The sequence below is a fragment of the Amblyomma maculatum genome, chromosome 11 (assembly GCF_055883805.1).
Source record: "Amblyomma maculatum isolate TAMU_Amacu chromosome 11, ASM5588380v1, whole genome shotgun sequence".
Classification (NCBI taxonomy): domain Eukaryota; kingdom Metazoa; phylum Arthropoda; class Arachnida; order Ixodida; family Ixodidae; genus Amblyomma; species Amblyomma maculatum.
This window is the reverse complement of record NC_139354.1, coordinates 86,637,858-86,658,345: the sequence shown is the minus strand read 5'-3', so window position 1 is coordinate 86,658,345 and position 20,488 is coordinate 86,637,858. Positions and strand designations below refer to the sequence as shown.

The following is a 20,488-nucleotide window of genomic DNA, read 5'->3' as shown; positions in this document are numbered from 1 at the left end:
TGCAGGTGAGGCAGGATGCACGAACGTCGCAGTCATGTTCGACAGAACGTGGCAGAAAAGAGGCCACAAAAGCCACAATGATGTGGGTACAGCTATCTCACTTCTGACAGGGTTGTGCTTGGACTATGAAGTCCTCTCCAATTACTGCCTAAGCTGTAGCAGACACAAGGCACTGGATGATAACGAAGAAGAAATTTGGAAGGCCTTTCACACACCTGTGTGTGAGAAAAACACAACCTGCTCGGCACATGCAATGGAGACAGAGGCTGCCCTAAGAATCTGGAAGAGGACAGACCTGTATGCCACACCTCTCCAGTTCACAACTTTCCTGTCTGATGGGGACAGCAAAGCCTATGCTGCCGTAGCAGAGCTGGGTATCTATGGCAGTATTCCTGTGCAAAAGGAAGATTGCACAAACCATGTTGCAAAGAGACTGGGCACTGCACTGCGGAAGATGAAGTTTCCAAGAGGAGAGAAGCTGAAAGATGGTACCATCCACAAGCTGCAAGGCTATTTCCAAGTGGCAATGACCAGCAACAGAGGGAATGTAAGAGATATGTATTGTGCTGTCTGGGCATCGTACTTTCATTCCTGCTCAAGGGATGGTGCCAGCAGCCACAAATTTTGCCCAGACGGAGAGATGTCTTGGTGCAAGCATAAGCGGGCAATAGCTTTGGGTCAGCCAGCACCAGTGCAGACTCCCATCCTGAGCGTTCCCCAAGGCAAGGCTGTGCTGCCAGTGTACAAAAGATTGACAGATGAGAAGCTGCTCCAGCGCTGTGTTAAAGGACAAACACAAAACACAGCAGAATCGCTGAATAGCATGATATGGCTACTGTGCCCCAAGACAAAGTTTGCAACACGAACTGTAGTTGAGACGGCGACAGCAATCCCCGTCCTTTGGTTCAACAAAGGGCACACAGGTTTCGAGGAGGTGCTACAGGAGCTTGGCATCCTCCCATCAAAGGAACTGCTTTCTCTAAGCAAGGAGGCTGACAGGAGGCGTATCTCAAGTATGTCCTCAAAGGCAACTGCGGAAGCTAGGGCCCATCGCCGCAGTGCAACGAAGAAGGCCCGTATGGAGGAGTCGGCTCGCAGGGATTGTGAGGGGGCAACCTATGGGGCTGGTGCCTTCCAACTTTGTATATATCTTTGAGACACTCTACCTGACATTCTGTGTAAATTTCATCAGTATATACTGACTAGTGTTTTAGTAAACATGTTTTTTAACTTTCAAATTCGTTTTTTTCTGTTCCTCATTTTGTCCCATTTTTGGAGTTTGTGCACTAAAATTTGACCACTTTACATTGTCCAATCACAATGAAACTTGGCATGCTTATGCTTTAGAATGTGCTGAATTCAAAGAAACAACTTTCAGACCTTTTATCAAACTTATTCAATGAGATAATTTTAAAAGTTTATTTGTTGGGAGTGGTAAAAGTGATACTTCAGATTTAAATTTTTTTCTAGAAAAAAACAGTAATGGAACACTATATTTATATGCTTTACTGAATTCTACTATTCATTTGGAGCAATGTGAGCTATTTTTCGGTCTTCTGTTGGGCTCCCTGTTGTCACCCAAGTGTGCACAAACATGCATTGTTTTTACAGTTGTGTGGTATGTAAACAAAGAACCAAACGAACTATCAAAAAACTAAAAGCAGATTTGAAAAGAGGAGCTCGAACTCTTTAAATGATGAAAGTTTCATTCAGCTGTGACAAAAATTAAAGAAAATGTTTTTCCGAGTAGCATCTCCCCTTATACCTGTGCAGCTTTGCTTTAGTATATGCATTGTCTCCAGTACATTGCTGGTCGAATAGTTTCCTTTCATTTCATTACATAAATCTCATTCTAATGCTATATATAAGCATTAGAATAACCAAACTCTAGTGTGTGTGTATGTGTGTTGTGTTCACCACGCTTATTACAGCTGCAAAAGATGCCGTGTTAGCGAAAACTAAATACATAAAAGAAGTAGCAACTACATTTGCTTTGTCGACACATTTTTAAGAGAAACAAACATGGTCAAATTGCATTATGGTGTCCTTAGCTACTGTTTCCGACGGTGAATGATCTTTCCATCATTGCTTACAGATCTTTCTGATCAGAAACTCATGAAATATTTGATACCTGGTGGTGTGGAGGTTGACTTCACAGAGAGTAATGAATTCCTTTAGTACCATACGTATGGATAACAGACAAATGTAACCCCTTGCATTGTAGGGCTCGTGGCGCGCCGTGCATTCAAAGGCCGCGCCACTATCCCAATGCCCCCTGCGCGGTGCCTGTTTCCCTCTCCCCGCTCGTTCGGGGATAACCGGTCCCGCGCGAGGGGGCTATAAAGGAAGCCTCGCGCCGCCGTCGCTCGCGCTTGGTCTCTGGCTCCTTGGTCCCTGGCTCTTTGTTCCGGCGCTCTCAACGACCCGCAGCCACCCGGACGACGACACCGACTTCGACGATCCCCGATCCCTGTGAGATTAAAGATGTTTATCATACGGCCCACTGTGTGTTTGTCGTGTGCATCCCTCGGGCAGAGGAATCGCCCACAACTGGCACCCAACTGGGGCTGAATTAGCACCCACGTGGACGATTTCTCTGCCAACGTGGCAGCGCACGGCAACACGACGGGCCGGTCCTTTGTATGTTAGGCGCGACGCCATTTTGAGTTTAGGGCTATCGTGTGTGCAGATGACGCGGAGTGTAGTATAGTAGTGTTTGTACAGTGTTTTATTTTGTTTTGGGTTATGTGTGTGTTTGTTAGTGTCGGGCGGTTTGTGTTTTAATTTTTTTTGTGCATATGTTAGTTTTATGAAGTGTTTAGCCTTTGTGACTAGCCTCTTGATGCGGGCTAGGTGGTAGTCGTGCGCGTTTAGACTCCCGGCCGGCCTTAGTTGTTGAGTGCAATGCCTCCGAGAAAAGACGTGCCAGATAGGGCCGCCGCTTCGGACGCTAGTGCGTCCGAAGTGAGGTAAAGGACGCGGTAGAGTCTGCGCAGGTTACCGATGCGGTCGCCCTGATGAGGCAGATGAACGAAGTGTTGTCGGTGTTCACCCGTCAGCTCGGTTCGGTGGCTAGCGCCAACCAAGCCACAGCTGCGGCGACAGTCTCGCGTCCGCGGATAAATGTAGAGGTTCCCTCCTTTTCCGGCTACACGGACGTGAAGTCAATCCACGAGTTCTTGCAAGAACTCGAGGATTATCAGACGGCACTGGGTTCCCCAGACGACGTGGTGCTAGCGCAGGTAATCCCCGTGGCACTTGTTGAGAGCGCGGCGCGGTGGAGACGCTGCCAGCCGGCCTTCCAGTCGATGGCAGACTTCACAGATCGCTTCCGCGCCGAGTTCTTGTCGCCCGATTACGAGCGCCGGATGCTTGAGGAGGTAGCGTTGCGGACACAGCACCCAGAGGAGAGCCTCCTCGAGTATGTACGCGCAATGCAGGAGCTCTACAAGAGGGCAGATCCCACGGCAACCGATCTAGAACAGGTCACGCGTGTGATGAGCCAATGCCATCCGCGCTTCAAGCCGTATTTGCGGGGACGTGGTTTTGCAAACCTCGAGGCCCTAGCACAGGAAGTGAAGGTAGTACAGGCGGATTTACTCGCTGAATTGCGCTACCAGCCACCCCCCAGGCCAGCCGAATCGCTAGAGCCGCGATGCGCCTGGGCCGGAGGCCAAGACTCCGTGCCGCGCGCCAGAGGCGCAGACGTAATGACGGTAGGGCAGGAAAGGCCAGTGGAAGGCTCCGAGTTTCCTCGCGCTCTTGACCCGTACGCGTTCGAGCAGCGGCGTCGAGCTGGGCTCGCCAGCGACGTCCGCACAGGCGCGGAGAGAGGGGAAAGACGTCCCCAGCCGCTTCGTGGAACGCGGCATCCCCCGACCGCGCGGCAGGTGAACGATCAGCTTTGCTGGAATTGCAACCAGCCGGGCCACGTGGCACGAGAGTGTCAAGCAAGGCGTATGCAGGGAAATGCGGACCGCCGGCGGCCATAATTGGTAACACCAGCCTGTCGCCGTCGGCGGGAGAATTTCGTGGTAGCCACGGCGGAAAATGGGAAATGTACTCCCACGCCGCGTCACCGGGCGACCGCCCCGGGGGCGCAGAGGCTTTTGTCCCCCTCGCCTGTAGAGCGCAAGGAATGTTGTCGCGCTCGAGCCCTTTTATGCTAGTGCGGTTAGTTGGTCAAAGCTACTCGGCACTCGTTGACACGGGCTCAACTCTATCATTGGTCGGTGATGATGTTTTCGAGGCCTGCCGTAGATGTAACATCCGTGCCAGGCCAGCAGAAACCCCTTTGAGCTTAGCAGCAGAGACGACAAAAGCAGAAGGAGCGATGCGTCTGGTCCTGCGTTTTGACGGCAGGAAGCGGAGGCATCGCTTCGGCTATCTGCCCGGCTTAGCCATACCAGTTATTCTGGGAAGAGATTTTCTTTCGAGCGAAGGCATTGTGCTTGACATGGGGGAGAACGGCTATCGCTACAGCCCCTTCACCCCCCTCATTCCCTTTGTTAGCGCACCCAAACAGGAATGCGTCGCTGAGCGAGCGAGCGTTCAAGCTTTTGTGGCAGAGGGCTCCCCCGCGACACTGAATGGTAGCCCATTAAAAGCAATTATCGCGTCCTTCTCGGGAACCGGTAGTCAGCGCCGAAGGCTCGTAGAAACTTTACTCCCGTTTTCGGATTGTTTCACAGAGAAACCAGGCAGGACCGACTTGCTTCAGCACGAGATCGAAACGGGTGATGCGCGCCCTTTCAGATGTAACCCGCGGCCGTTAAGCGCGCATAAGAGACAGCTTCTCGACAGCGCCCTTGACGAGATGATAGATACCGGCGCGGTGAGACCCTCACAAAGTCCCTGGGCGTCCCCAGTGGTTCTAGCGCCAAAGAAAGATGGTTCGGTCAGGCTGTGTGTTGATTATAGAAAGCTCAACTCACTGACACCTACGGTTGCGTACCCTTTCCAGTCGATCGAGGCTGTGATGTACGCGTTAGGGAACGCAAGGTTTTTCACAGTCCTGGATGCAAGCAGAGGGTACCTGCAGATTGAGGTGGCGGAAGGTGACATTCAGAAAACCGCATTCACCTGTCACCGCGGGCTCTTCGAATTTACTCGACTCCCGTTTGGTTTGTCTAATGCACCGAGCACGTTCATGCGACTGATGGACATCGTGCTGGGCGATGCAAGGTTCAACTACGCGATGGCGTACCTCGACGACATCGTGATATTCTCGCAGTCGTTCGAAGAGCATCTCATTCACTTGAATTCTCTTGAAAGAATGAGACGTGCGGGTATAACGATCAACCCAAAGAAAGTGCAGTTGGCATCGAAGAGAGTGAACCTCTTGGGATTTGTGGTTGATGATGGCACTTTGAGACCGAACGATGACAAACTGCAGGCAATTCTGAACTACCCCTGCCCGACGGACGTGAAAAGCTTGCAGAGGTTTTTGGGAATGGTTGCCTTCTACAGACAATTCATCCCTAGTTGTTCAGAGCTCGCTAGGCCGTTGAACCAGCTGTTGCGAAAAGGCTCGAAGTGGGTCTGGGGCAAGGAACAGAACGACGCTTTTGTTGCCTTGGCTCGCGCGATAGTGAACACCGCTAGTTTGCGCCTCCCCGACCTGAACAAGCCGTTTGTCTTGCAGACAGATGCTAGTGATGCCGGTGTAGGAGCTCTTTTGTTGCAGGAACACGAGGGCAAGCTGCGCCCTGTCGCGTTCGCTAGCCGCACGCTCACATCGGCGGAGCGGAATTACTCCGTGACCGAAAAGGAATGCCTGGCGATAATGTTCGCATTGTCAAAGTTCGACATGTACCTAGACGGAGCGGTTTTCACCGTGCAGACAGATCACCAGGCACTTTCGTGGTTAAAGAGGCTGAAAAACCTCGCAGGCAGACTCGCGAGATGGGCGCTGACGTTGCAACGTTACGCGTACGCCATTGAGTATCGCCGGGGCAGCATGAATAAGGTGGCCGATGCGTTATCGCGCGCACCGTTGAAGGCTGGCAGAAGCGCAGAAGAGGCGCAGACCAGCTTTGCTGAAAGCGGCGTCGCCGCTAGTGGAGAGGAGGAGAGGGCGGACGCGAGTGTCGCGCCCTGCGTAGTTAAAGAGAGAAAGGAGGCGGACAGAGTTGCCGCGCGGTGCTGCGAGAGAGAGAAGGCGCAGCAGCTGGTGGCGCCGACTACTCGCCTGCCAAGAAGCGAGGCAGAGAGAAATCTGTCATGGGGAGTAGTGGTCAGTAGGGAAGAGCTAATTAAGGCCCAGAAAGCAGACGGTCTATGCCAGCGGGTGCTGACAGAGCTTGCAAGTAGTGCAGCTTGCACCGGGAACGCTGAGGGCAAGTACGACGCGTATCTGCTGGGCGATGACGGCTTACTGCTCCGCTACATCCCCCAACTTGATGAGGAAGAGGCGATTGCATCCCCCTTCCGAGTCGTAGTCCCGAGGAAGTTGCGGAAACGATTCCTCCAGTACTTCCATGACTCAGCGCTGGCAGGCCATGGCAGCGGCAGTAAGACTTACGATAGTTATGCCGTGTCGCGACCTGGCCAGGTATGAGAAAGGATGTGCTGGGTTACGCCCGTACATGTCCTGTTTGCCAGGTAGCCAAGCCTCGGGCGGGGAAACCCGCTGGCATGATGAAGCCGGTAGTTAGCAACTATCCGTGGCAAGTGGTCGCGTGCGATATCATGGGACCCCTCCCTCGCTCCGCGCGCGGACACCAATATATCCTGGTAATAACGGACCACTATTCCAAGTGGGTTGAGGTTTTCCCCCTTAGGAAGCCTGTGTCAGAACGGATTTGGGAGAAACTGTTGGAGACATTCACTCATTTCGGTTTCCCTTCCGACCTGATTACAGACAATGCCTCGTATTTCACAAGCAAAGTATTTCTTGATTCCTGTCGGGCGCTTCAAATCCGCCACAGGAAAACGAGTCCCTACCACGCTCAGAGCAACATAACCGAGAGAGTGAATCGGAATGTTAAGAGTATGCTGGTCGCGACGACCGAGCAGCACAGAGATTGGGACGCACGGCTGTCCGAACTGGCTTTCGCCACTAGAACAACCGTGAACAGGTCGGTGGGTATGACACCTGCTTACTTGAATTTTCGGAAAGAGATCGCTTTTCCGCTAGAGAACGCCCTACTTGACGAGGCGGGGCCCGCGTCCCCTCCGCTTACACAGTACGCGGCAAAGCTCCGCGAGCGCCTTGAGGCAGCGCAGCGCGCGGCTCATGAAAACCTCGATGTCGCGCGCATGGACGGTGGACCAAGCGGATCAGTACAACAAAGGTCGTCGTCACGTCGTTTTCAACACGGGCGACTTGGTACTGAAAAGAACGCACCCGCTTAGTAACGCAGCGCGTAGTTTCGCCGCGTCGCTAGCGCACAAGTGGGTTGGACCGTTCAAAGTTACGGCACGGACTACGCCACTCACCTACCAGCTGCGGTTGTTGGCGAGCGGTGAAACCGCTGGTCCTGTGCACGTCGCAGACTTGAAAGCTTATTACCTTCGCAAGGACGATAACTGCGAAGCGGGGGAAGCTCCAAGCGATGCAGGTAGCAACCCGGTTCGCAACCGACGCTATAACCTAAGACCAAGGCAGTGCACTACTTTGTCTAACGTCTTTGCTTCTTTCAGAATGCATTCTGACAAGATTTTGCAGCAGCCAGATGAACCACCGTCGCTGGGGCGGGAAACCGCACCCAGCGCTTGGTTCAAGGAGGGGCCACTTAAACAGGGGGTACCCCCCTAGTTTGTGGCCCATTATTGTGACCAGTGCGGCCATGCTGGCCGTCTTCAACGAGTTGGATTGAAGCCCGCTGCCCAGGCCTGGAGTACGGGCCTCAGGAAGCCAGGTGTGCCCATGGCGGAAACGCCTGCTGCAATGTGCATCCAGCACGGCGCCACGTCGAAAGGGGTCAACGATGTAGAGCAGCCGCTCAGGGCCGCTGCCAGTCGTATCCGTGGCCGAGCCCAGCTGCGCGGTAACCCCGTGGATGTGGCCGCTGCCGGAGAGGGACCAGCCGGAACAGTCCCACCATGCCTGCGGCCTCTCCCGTCCCACGGACCAGCTGAGATGGCATCCCGCCAGAGTCAGGCGACAAGCCTTCCTATTTTACGCCGACCCGGGCTCGAACATGGACATGGACCGGCTGTTGGCGGAGCCCGGGTCGGACGCTGAGGGGAGGGAAGATGTAGGGCTCGTGGCGCGCCGCGCATTCAAAGGCCGCGCCACTATCCCAATGCCCCCTGCGCGGTCCCTGTTTCCCTCTCCCCGCTCGTTCGGGGATAACCGGTCCCGCGCGAGGGGGCTATAAAGGAAGCCTCGCACCGCCGTCGCTCGCGCTTGGTCTCTGGCTCCTTGGTCCCTGGCTCTTCGTTCCGGCGCTCTCAACGACCCGCAGCCACCCGGACGACGACACCGACTTCGACGATCCCCGATCCCTGTGAGATTAAAGATGTTTATCATACGGCCCACTGTGTGTTTGTCGTGCGCATCCCTCGGGCAGAGGAATCGCCCACAACTCCATCATTGCTTACAGATCTTTCTGATCAGAAACTCATGAAATATTTGATACCTTGTGGTGTGCAGGTTGACTTCACAGAGAGTAATGAATTCCTTTAGTACCATACGTATGGATAACAGACAAATGTAACCCCTTGCATATATCACCGAATCTTCTGCTATGGAAGAGGATTTTGTGCACAAGCATGTTACTGTATTTTTTCTCAGTGGAGCATTCCCATTCTGGGCTTTTCTTTTTATGCTGTTTTTCAGCAACCATATGAAATATTCCTCGTATGTTTCTTTTACTAGTGCATTTGTCTTTTCCTTTTTTTATTATTCAAAACAGCTTTCTTCCTGCTGTTTTGACTAGTGTTCTCATATGTATATGCAGCCCTCTTGTTGCTTCATTCGGCCATATCTGGAGACTCCCTGTTGCCGTGGTCTGTGCCGACAAGTAAAAACGAGGCAACCTGACTTCCGGGACAAGTAGCAATGGGACGTAGCAGCGAGGCTTCTTCAGCACCCATGTGCTAATTGCCAGGACTTCTTATAAAAGACGGGTATTTTTCCTAAATTTTACTTTCATATGTGATCACGATTTTACTTTGGTGATAAACCCTTAAGAGGAAAAACAAAATGGGCATGAGGGGCACATTTCTTCTTACTCTCGGGAATACACTATTAAGACTATTGTTACCTGCATACGTCGCAAAAAATATGTGTGACTGCATATTCCAGCAGTAAACTGCTTGATGTTTTAAGGATTAAATTTTTTTTTACCTCCTACTGTCGGTAACTGTGAATTCACGAGCAAAACTAGGCAATACCAGGCACCAAAAAGTGATTATGCAAGGGCCGAATAGATTTTAATGAGACAAGCTCTCCACTTTTTAAGCCTTTGTACAGGGCCAATAAGTCTACCAGAATGTGTCTGGGACACATGCCAGTCTGGTACCCTTAAAATTACCTCGTCTAAATTTGTAGTAGTGCCAACCTATTTTGAGTAGGACCAGTTCAGTGGTGACCTCGAAAATTAGATATGTCACCTCAAAAATTTTGCTCTCTGGTTCCGCAAAACTTGACATCATCCTCATTTCATCAAAATTAGTGTCCAACCTAATGTAAGCAGTGCAAACTACAAGGGAAAAAAAAAAGCAGTAGTTCTAACGGGAAGTCGCTGGCAGGACGGCAGTGTCGATTCCATGAAGACGCGAGGAAAGATCAGTGCCCCTACCTACCCCCAAGGCTCGCCCATACAACACCCCCTCTACGCGAAAACGACCCTGATGGGGTGACTGGCCTCACAACAATGCGTCGCCCGCTCAGAAGAGCGGTCAAGTAAGCAACCGGTTGTGAGGAAGCGAGCTGGCTACGGGAGAGTCGTATCTAGCAGTACTGTTGGTATGTCCCTTCATCCCAAACAAAGCGGGGAGGAAAGGAAAAGCGGACGGTGGCGAAGATGCCACCAAGCTGACCCCCTCCCCACCTGCTGCCGTAGGGACCTGGCCAAGTGGCAGATAACTATTGGTTAGAGGCACCAAGGGAAAACCAATCGGAATTCCATATTTGTTTCCCAGAGTGCGCGGCAGGGCGGTTTGGTGGCTGGGCAAATGTCCAGAAAAAAATTACGGATTTCTTTTAAAGGTGAGAATAAAGTGTTGCTCACAGTTCCTCTCAACAAATGCTCGAGTGTTGACATTTTTAAAATAATTGTTGACATTTTTCGATTACACGACGACCGGATTATACGACAGTTTTGCGTGGTCCCCTCAAAGTCGTATAATCGAGGTTCCACTGTAAGAGTGAAACCATGCCCAACATTCTTTACTTGTTTTGCCTAGCGGTTAGTTTTGCGTGGTTTCACGAGGCGTTTTACTTGTTGGGTGTTTTGTTTCGTAAGCGCTGATGACGGCGTGCAAGCTGTAGCGGATCGCACTGATGCGGAGATTGAGGCTGATATTATCAGTGCCAAGGACGCAGACTCGAGCAGTGGCGAAGGGTCTGACGAAGAGGACGAACCCCCAATCAATGCAGCTGAACTTGCATCGGCTTTGAGCGTCATTCGCCACTGTTGTGGCACAATGGAAGGAGCTGGCCTTTCTCATTTGGACACTGTCAACAAGCTAGAGGACAGCTTAATGAACGTGATGATGGTGCAGAAGAAGTAAGCAAAAGTCACAGATTCTTTTCTTCCAAAATAAAGTGCTGTGGTCATCGCGCTATGTTTTCGTTTTTTACGCGCCTTGGAGGCACAAATCGGTAAGTTCCCGTTTGTCACGACATCGGGAAACTGCCTTGAGATTAGATAAGCTTTTAGCACGCACATTCTATATTTCGAATTATCAATATATCGAACTATTTCGCGATCCTCTTCGAGTTCGATATATCCGGGACCGACTGTATAGGGAACCCAAGCTCAAGTGTCGCCGCGCGATGGCAGCGCCGCATTCCTGGCATGGTGGCGAAATGTGAAACGATGGGACGCCGCCGGAGCAGACGCTCCGCTAGCTTCCTGTGCACGTGCGGCGATTGAGTTGCATCTGGAGGTTATTTGGCGATACAAAAACGCTTCTTCTGATGCGAAACTGAGGTACTAAGTAGCATTGTGTCATGGGTAGCCACAATAGTAGGCGAAGCGCCAGAAGACGAGGCTCACGTGTGAAACTTTGCAGATTCCTTTAGAAGCGTTTCCACAAGGCCTGTTTTTCAACTGCATGACAGCGTTCTGAGAAGACTCGCGCTCTTTGTCGAAACGAAAAGAGCCAATTTTCCCCTTCTCCACACACTCGGAAATGCGAGCAGTTGACAAAGACGTCTTGGAGAGGCATTAAAAGAGTACAATGGTTTAACACAATATATACAAAGTGAAGGGGGTGGAGTATTCTCATGCTCCTCGCTCCGCGCGTCTTGCTTAGCCGATTTTCTGTGCGCTCTCCCTGCTTTGCGAGTGCTCTGAAAGCAACCAAATCAACAGATATCCAGCGTGCGACGTCCGCGATCGACGATGATGTGTGAATCTGCCCTAGAACCAAGAAAATATCTAGGAACGAGGCCTTTTTTTTTCTTTTCGTGGGGGAGGGGAGGGGGTAGGAAAACATGCCTTGCTGAGACGCTTTTACAGATTTCTGCAAATTGGCCAATAAATGAACCAACATTATTATTATTCATAACGAAAATATGTTGGAAGTGCAATACAAAAGCGATCCTAGCTATATGGCTCGATTGACACCACTCGCACGGAGCACCCTATTCGAGTCGCATGTTTTGTAAATGGAAAACAAATATAAATGAAGCACTACCATTTAATAGGAACCGAAATAAAGCAGGATTGTAGTACAAGCTTGGATTTCACCTGCCTTTCGAGCCAGCGAGCCGGTTATGCCGCGTGCAGCGCGCGGAGCAGGCATGTGCTTTTGAGACTGCTAGCATTCGTGCCTTTGAAGAAACACCTCCTTCAAACTATAACTTATTTTTCTACTGCATGATTTGCTTTAGTAACTTCGTAATCATAAACACAAAACCGTTTATAGATCTCATGCTACAGGCCAAAACGATGATCGAGTGAGCCGCTTTATTTCACAGTACTGGTAATTTTTTCACAGGTTTTGAACATATTATATACGAAAATATAATTACACAGCAGATTTACCTTGATATACACTTCCTATGTTTTCGCTAATGTGGGAAACGCATTCACAATCAATATTTACAACATCGCCGTCTGTCGTCTGCTGTATACAGTGCAGACGTGAATAAAAGTTTTCTCTCCTATAAGTACGTTTCCTCCATGGATATACGCGGCAGGTTATCCAGTATCAGGACGGAATGCAGGCGGCATGTCACGATGAGCCTGCGGGGGCGCGTGAGGGCGCGAGCTCGTGCGAGAGAAAGCGTGAGGCGCACGCCGCGAAGGGAGCGAGCCGAGCCGGCCGCGCCCCAGTGTTTGTTTTTCTGCCACAGATGGCGCTGCCCATCAGAAGCCGTAGCGCCGCCCAGCGATGCTTTGGGAGCCTATATGAAAAAGTGATCAGTTTGAATGTTTGTTAATTAGAGGTATTGTATGTAAACTAGCTCTCGGCCAGCCTGTAGTGTTTATGAAAAAGACAATAACAAAAAGGGTGTTTTGCTTGGGCTTTTTAAGGATCTTATACCTGTGCAGCTTTGCTTTAGTATATGCATTGTCTCCAGTACATTGCTGGTCGAATAGTTTCCTTTCATTTCATTACATAAACCTCATTCTAATGCTTTATATAAGCATTAGAATGACCAACCTCTAGAGTGTGTGTGTGTGTGTGTGTTGTGTTCACCACGCTTATTACAGCTGCAAAAGATGCTGTGTTAGCGAAAAGTAAAAATACATAAAAGAAGTAGCAACTACATTTGCTTTGTCGACACATTTTTAAGAGAAACAAACATGGTCAAATTGCATTATGGTGCCCTTAGCTACTGTTTCCGACGGTGAATGATCTTTCCATCATTGCTTACAGATCTTTCTGATCAGAAACTCATGAAATATTTGATACCTGGTGGTGTGGAGGTTGAATTCACAGAGAGTAATGAATTCCTTTAGTACCATACGTATGGATAACAGACAAATGTAACCCCTTGCATATATCACCGAATCTTCTACTATGGAAGAGGATTTTGTGCACAAGCATGTTACTGTATTTTTTCTCAGTGGAGCATTTCCATTCTGGGCTTTTCTTTTTATGCTGTTTTTCAGCAACCATATGAAATATTCCTCGTATGTTTCTTTTACTAGTGCATTTGTCTTTTCTTTTTTTTTATTATTCAAAACAGCTTTCTTCCTGCTGTTTTGACTAGTGTTCTCATATGTATATGCAGCCCTCTTGTTGCTTCATTCGGCCATATCTGGAGACTCCCTGTTGCCGTGGTCTGTGCCGACAAGTAAAAACGAGGCAACCTGACTTCCGGGACAAGTAGCAATGGGACGTAGCAGCAAGGTTTCTTCAGCACCCATGTGCTAATTACCAGAACTTCTTATAAAGGACGGGTTTTTTCCTAAATTTTACTTTCATATGTGATCAGGATTTTACTTTGGTGATAAGCCTCTAAGAGGAAAAAAAAATGGGCATGAGGGGCACATTTCTTCTTAATCTCGGGAATACACTATTAAGACTATTGTTACCTGCATACGTCGCAAAAAATATGTGTGACTGCATATTCCAGCAGTAAACTGCTTGATGTTTTAAGGATAAAATTTTTTACCTCCTACTGTCGGTAACTTAGAATTCACAAGCAAAACTAGGCAATACCAGGCACCAAAAAAAGATTATGCAGGGGCCAAATAGGTTTTAATGAGAAGTTCTCCACTTTTTAAGCCTTTGTACAGGGCCAATAAGTCTACCAGAATGTGTCCGGGACACATGCCAGTCTGGTACCCTTAAAATTACCTCGTCTAAATTTGTAGTAGTGCCAACCTATTTTGAGTAGGACCAGTTCAGTGGTGACCTCGAAAATTAGATATGTCACCTCAAAAATTTTGCTCTCTGGTTCCGCAAAACTTGACATCATCCTCATTTCATCAAAATTAGTGTCCAACCTAATGTAAGCAGTGCAAACAAGGGAAAAAAAAAAGCAGTAGTTCTAACGGGAAGTCGCTGGCACGACGGCAGTGTCGATTCCGTGAAGACGCGAGGAAAGATCAGTGCCCCTACCTACCCCCAAGGCTCGCCCATACAACACCCCCTCTACGCGAAAACGACCCTGACGGGGTGACTGGCCTCATAACGATGCGTCGCCCGCTCAGAAGAGCGGTCAAGTAAGCAACCGGTTGTGAGGAAGCGAGCTGGCTGCGGGAGAGTAGTATCTAGCAGTACTGTTGGTATGTCCCTTCATCCCAAACAAAGCGGGGAGGAAAGGAAAAGCGGACGGTGGCGAAGACGCCACCAAGCTGTCCCCCCTCTCCACCTGCTGCCGTAGGGACCTGGCCAAGTGGCAGATAACTATTGGTTAGAGGCACCAAGGGAAAACCAATCGGAATTCCATATTTGTTTCCCAGAGTGCGCGGCAGGGCGGTTCGGAGTCACTCGGAGCGATTCGTTCGGCCGCCACGCCAGTCAGTTCAGAAATGTCATCAGAAGAACAACGCCGCTTGGGCCAGTCAGTGAGACTTGACGGAGCCCACCTGATCCAGGCTGACGGAGGGGCCAGTTTTCTGCAGCAGCAGCAGTCGCTGCATCTCCATTGGCCACCAGGACGCCGTCAGGAACCAGGGCGCCGGCAGCCACGGCCTCGGCTAGTACTGCAGCAAGGGCCGCAGCAGCGGGGACCTCGGCAACCGGGGCCACAGCAGCGGGGCTCGCAGCATTGGGGCCCCGCAGCCGCAGTGGCCGCAGCAGCAGCAGCCGCTACAACAGGAGTGGCCGCAGTTTCCGCGACGGGCTCCGGTGACGGCGGCTGATCCAAGGCAACAGCGGTTCCGGTCCGTAGCCACCTGCACGAACCAGGAGGGCACCGAGCCGCCACGACCACATGTAAGTGTGGCGGCGTGGTCAGACCAACTGCAGATGGCGGCGGACCTCGCCCTGCATCGGGTGCCGCAGGTCTTCCGTGGCACCACTGTGCAGGAGAACCTGGCGGCGCACCCGACTTCGGGGATGGGTCCCGATCCGGGACCAGTCTATTGCGACACATGCGACGTGCTGGTGGTACACGAGGTTGTCCACAGGGCGTAGGCCATCCACCGGGACGTCTGGGACCACTGCGACATGAGGAAGGAGGCGGAGGCGGTATGAGCCAGGATGGCTAGAGACCCTGAATTCATTCGCCGCCTTCATACTCTGGGTGGACGTTCCAGCCGACCAGAGCCCAGAGTCCCTCCTGCCTTGCCAAGAGAACGCGAATGACCAGCTGGTCATTGATGAAGACGAGATGGCCCTTGAGATGGACCTGCTGGGGGGTTTTTAAAGGGAGGCGAGCCCGGATCCCCCCTCGCTTCCTCAAATGGAAGAAGGCGGCAAGGAAGTCGTTGCCTGCCTAATGTCGCCTGAATTCAGGGGACGTTCAGTCTTTAGGGAGGAGGAGTGTAGCGATCGTGGAGAACCACACATCCCTCCGAAACACCGCGCGCCGCGGAGGATGAAGGGGACAAAAGTATTCCTTCTCTTCCGAGGATGAGTAAACCCAAACGGGCTGCTCGATAGCGCCGTGTTTCCTTCTTCCCTCGCCGGGCACAGGAGTGCACCGCTAGGCAAGGACAAAGGGCAAGATGCTGAACTGGCTACTGCCGGAGAGAGACGACAGCGAGCCACGACAACGGAAAGACGCAAGGTGAATACCTTTCCGCTCTAATTCTTTGTTGTTGCCATCTTGCCCTTCAACTGTCAGGCCCCATCCAAAAGACAGGGTCGCCAGCAAAATCATCACCAGCATTTTTGGGAAGACCCAATAAATATCTGGTCCCGGAAAATTCTTCGAACTGGATGCGCTACGTAAACTACACGCCCAGTTCAGCAAGAGCAGGCGCAGCCTGGTTGGCCTCGTGTCCCTTTAGAGGCATATCGTGAGTGTGTGAAAAACAGCCTCGGATATATGAGAGAACTCTGTTACCTTAAAATCTACCTATGCAAAGCTGGTCGCTAGCACTGTAAGAGCACAAGATGCCCCTTGAATCTTGAATGCTTACACTATGTATTGACTTGACTGGTGCACGTGAGGCCCATCCCGGGTTTACTGTGTCACGAACTGACACAAAAACCATGCGGTCATCATAGAAAGGATGCGTTGAAATGAAACAAATCAGGTGGGCACTAGACAGACCGCAGAGTAACATTTCTCCCTATTTGCACTATTTTCAAGCCACCGTAGCTCCGCGCGGCGCGAACCGATAGGCGCCATCTTGGTCTCGTTTGAAAGCTCGTTTCCCGCTCTCTCTCCTGGCGTCTCTCAACACGCTGTAGGGTTTTGCACAGCGGAGATTTCGGCATCTGTCCGCAAGGAGTGCATCGTCGCGAGAGAGCCGCTGATTGGGTAAAGCGAGCGCTCTCCGAGGCGCAGCCCTCTGATTGGCCGTGACACATGCCTCTCCTGCCGCGACCGCGTTGCCGACTCTACGTCGTCTGCTTTCGCCCTCTGGCATGTCATTTTTTGCACTCCTCTTTGTTTCCTAGCATTTCTCGGTCTGCCTGTTTTCTCATTGTTCCTGTAAATATTTTGACTATTAACTGACTCCTCTTAGCTTCGAAGTTTTTGTTTTCGTGTGTATTTGCCTGCCTGGTGTCTGTTCCACGTGTCCCGATGCCGTGGGACGTGCGCTTGAAAGCAAGCACACGAAAAGCAGTCGGCAAAAAGAGCCGCGCGTGGAATAAAAAGAGTGCCACATTGAGAACTACAGCTTCGGTGTTGCCGCAAGCTGCAGGGCCGTCGGCGGATGCGTCTGGATTGAACTCGTCGACCATAGTTTTGCCGATGAACGCGGCTGGACCGACACCGTTGAAGTCAGCTTCGTTGGTAGACGCCGCGGCTGGACCGTACTGATCGGCGTCAGCTTCAAAGTTACCGCAAGTGTCTGCGGTGCCAGTTGATGCGCCTGGACTTAGCCCGTCGAAAATATCGACTTTTGATGCTCTGCGAGTCGCTTCGAATTCCGTGTCGTCGGAAGTGGCCCAGCCGGCTGAGCTTAGCCTAACGACGACTTCGGCGTTTCTGCATGTCGCTTCAGCGCCGACGGACGCCGCTAAACCGAGCTCGCGTTCTCAACGTTTGGACAGTGTTTTTCACAAAGGCGGAGTGTGCAGGACGCGAAAAATATGCAGATAACACCTAGGCGTCATTGGCGAAGAAGTCCGCAATTTCGCGCAAGTTCGAGCTGATGAAAGTCAGCACAGTAAGTGTAGACGACGATCGCGGCACTGAGTACATAATTGTTGATATGAGCATACTGAAGAGGCTGTTTGCATCCGCAAGCTGCAACAAGTGTGGGATGGTCAGTGTTCAACTCGCGAAATGCAGCGGAAGAGAGTATGGCTTAGCTGTGAAGTTAGTGCTCAAGTCTTCGAATTGCTATTTCGCCGAGCGGCACTTTTCGTCGCCACAAGTGCCCGGGAAATCTAGCATCACACCCTTTGAAGTAAATCTGCGGGCGATGAAAGGCATACAAAGTATAGGGAAGGGATTGACTGCTCTAGCGGATTTTTGTGCAACAATGAACCTCTCCCATCGAGGACTTCACCACAAAACTTTCAGGGGGCACATGAACACCATGGTGAAAGCTTGCCAAACAGTTGCTACTGCTACAGAAGCAGCAAGTGTCAAAGTGGTGAAGGACTTAAAGACTTCCTGAACCCAACAGGAAATGTAGACGTGATATTTGATGGCAAATGAAAAACGCGTGGCCACAATTCAAATATTGCAGTTATAGAACTGTGCACTGGCCTTGTACTGGACCATGTGTTTTCGAGGTACTGTCGCGGGTGCCAAGGGGCACCTGATCCCAGTGACGATGGTTACGGCGATTGGGCTGTGAACCACAAGTGTATGAAGAACATTGACTGCAATGCCGGACGGATGGGGACCGAAGCAGCTATGATTTTATTCAATAAGTCTTTGGAAAAAAATGGGTTGCGGTACACAACCATACTTTCCAATGGTGATAGCCGCACATTTCATGCATTGACCCAGGAAGGCGTGTATGGATATATATCCATCGAAAAGAAGGACTGCCTCAACCATGTCCACAAGCGGATGGGGACGGCTCTTCGCAACTTGGTTGAGAAAAAGAAGGTACAAAGGCAATCTCTTGGTGGAAAGGGCAACCTTACCCAAGAAAAGATAAAAAAGATCACCAATTACTATGGGTATGCCTTGCGGAGCCATAGCGACGACGTCGCAGGCATGAAAAAGGCAGTGCAAGCCACGCTGTTGCACCTGACCTCAACAGATGAAGCCCCAAATCCCAGTTGCTGTCCTCAAGGAGTTGATTCATGGTGTGCCTTAAATCGTGCTTTGGCAAACCAGGTGGAGCCGCCACCACACAAAAACCCTCTGCCAGGCCATGTTCGCACTGCGCTTGAGCCAGTTTTTGCCAGGCTGGGCGACGAGGCCCTCTTGGTGCGCTGCAAAGATGGCATGACACAGAATGCCATCGAGTGCCTGCACTCTGTCATCTGGAGCCAATGCTCTAAAAACACGCATGACTCTTTGCTGGCTGTTCAAAGGGCTGTTGCAGAAGCAATTTCTTGCTTCAGTCAAAGGATGGCAGCAACCAGCAGAGCTGCTGCAGCGCAGCTCGGTTATAGTCCTGACAGGTGCCTCATTCGGAGGAGCCTTGAAAAAGATAAACAGAGGCTGTGCAGGTCTGATAAGGGTCACACCGATAGAGAAAAGGTGAAGATGATGGCCAAGAGGCACAGGCCTGACAAAACCCAAGACTACTGCCCAAGAGCTATGTGAATGATTTGAGATTCAGAAACTGTAGCAAGTGACTTTCTGAGCGTCTTCTTTTTGTAAAGTCCCAATGCCATACAGATTTCATAGCCATTACATGAACAGATTTATGTAAATTTGGTGTCATTGTATTCAGTAATAACTGGGCTGCATGCCAAAGCATTAAATTTTTCCATGTGATTGGTAAACAAAAGTGGCACAGTGAGTAAAACTTTGAATGCAGTTTTATCAGCTTTGTTTATTTGGTAAAAAGCCTTGCCTTACGGAACTTTTCATAATGTTTGCATGCACGGATTATATTGAACTTGGTATCATTTTTTTCAGTAAAATCTCAGCTTCATCCTAAAGCGTTCCGTTTTTGATAGTCGCTAGACTAGCAATTAGATCAGATGTAAACTAATTACTCCCACATTGTTTTTCCCCCAACTTTGTTATTCATTCATGACCTATTTAATGACTTCTTAAAAATTTCCTTAGCTTTAGGATGTGCAGTAGGCCCTTGGAAATGACAGCATATTTTTAAAACCAGTTCTTTTAATTAAGAAAATACCGTAATGGCCTGTAAGAAAAGACACTATGTGCGGTACATTATCCTGCCAAATCTTCATGTCTAGATGAGGTATTTCAAATCTAAATACATACTTGGAATCAGCATTCAAAGATATATCACCATGGCAATTTTCAGCAAGATAGGTTAAGAAAGCAAGATAGGTTAAGAAATAAGAAAGTTTGCAAGACCCTCGTCCCCCCTTAATAGCAAGCGGCAGGCTTCGTTTCACTACATGTGAGTCATGCGGAACAGCAAACATTCAGGACTACCTCACAGGCACTAACAGCACCCCAAATGCCACATCGACATCGAGAGTTGACAGCCAAAAAAAATTGTCCGCATCTCACAAGCGCTGAAAGCACCGCTTCAAGTGCAGCAGCAGCGCCATGGCCGTCGTAGTGTTCTGTGGAAGCTGTCGGTGGTCGCGTCGAGTATGGTGCACAGGTGTGCGTAGTGCTGTGATGGCGGTGAACGTGAAAAAAAAAGAACTGACGTTAAAGACCAAGCTCGAGATAATTCACCATGTGGAGAATGGCGAAAAGAGGAGCATTCTTGCAAACGTATTGGGCATCCCAAGGAGCACTTTGAGTATCTTTCTGAAGAACAAAGCTGTCATCAAGGCTCAAGAGACAGCGCGGACAAGTACACAGCGTCTTCGGCCCCCTGCGTTCAGCGACGTGGAGAAGGCGCTCTACAAATGATTTTTGGATGTCAGAGCTCATACCAATGTCGGGACCGATGCTTCAACAAAAAGCAAGACTTTGCCTGTACCTTTGGTGCCGAAAACTTCGTCGCCAGCTCCGAATGGCTGCAAAGGTTTAAGGCACGCTATGACATCGTGGGCAAAACGACCTCTGGCGCAAGCGAGACGGCTAACGCCGAGAGCATCAGAGTAGTTGGAAAAGGAGTAGCCGTAAATCCTTGCAAAATATCAGCCCAAGGTCATCTTTAATGCGGAGGACGAAACAGGCCTATTTTAACAGATGCTACCCAGGCATACCCTTGACGCACGTGGA

The 20,488-nt window shown here is 50.4% G+C and overlaps 1 protein-coding gene and 1 long non-coding RNA gene across 4 annotated transcripts in view; one reads left to right on the top strand and one right to left on the bottom strand.

Annotated features, from left to right (window-relative positions):
- The window catches only part of LOC146174317 (uncharacterized), a 138,282-nt gene that overhangs the window by 91,116 nt on the left and 26,678 nt on the right, over window positions 1-20,488 (bottom strand). Inside the window, exon 4 of one of the 3 annotated variants that reach the window (XR_014702353.1) lies at window positions 14,120-15,239. The exons of the other annotated variants lie outside the window; for them this stretch is intronic. This is a non-coding gene — a long non-coding RNA (uncharacterized LOC146174317). Of the gene's footprint in view, window positions 1-14,119; window positions 15,240-20,488 lie in introns of those variants that run through there. 3 annotated transcript variants of the gene reach the window in all.
- Window positions 254-1,156, top strand: LOC146174319 (uncharacterized). Its single transcript, XM_084584260.1, has one exon. It carries the CDS (start codon window positions 254-256, stop codon window positions 1,154-1,156), a length of 903 nt encoding a protein of 300 aa, XP_084440386.1.

Coding starts and splice junctions, on each gene's coding strand:
- LOC146174319 (XM_084584260.1), top strand. CDS start 254: ATGGAGACAGAGGCTGCCCTAAGAATCTGGAAGAGGACAGACCTGTAT.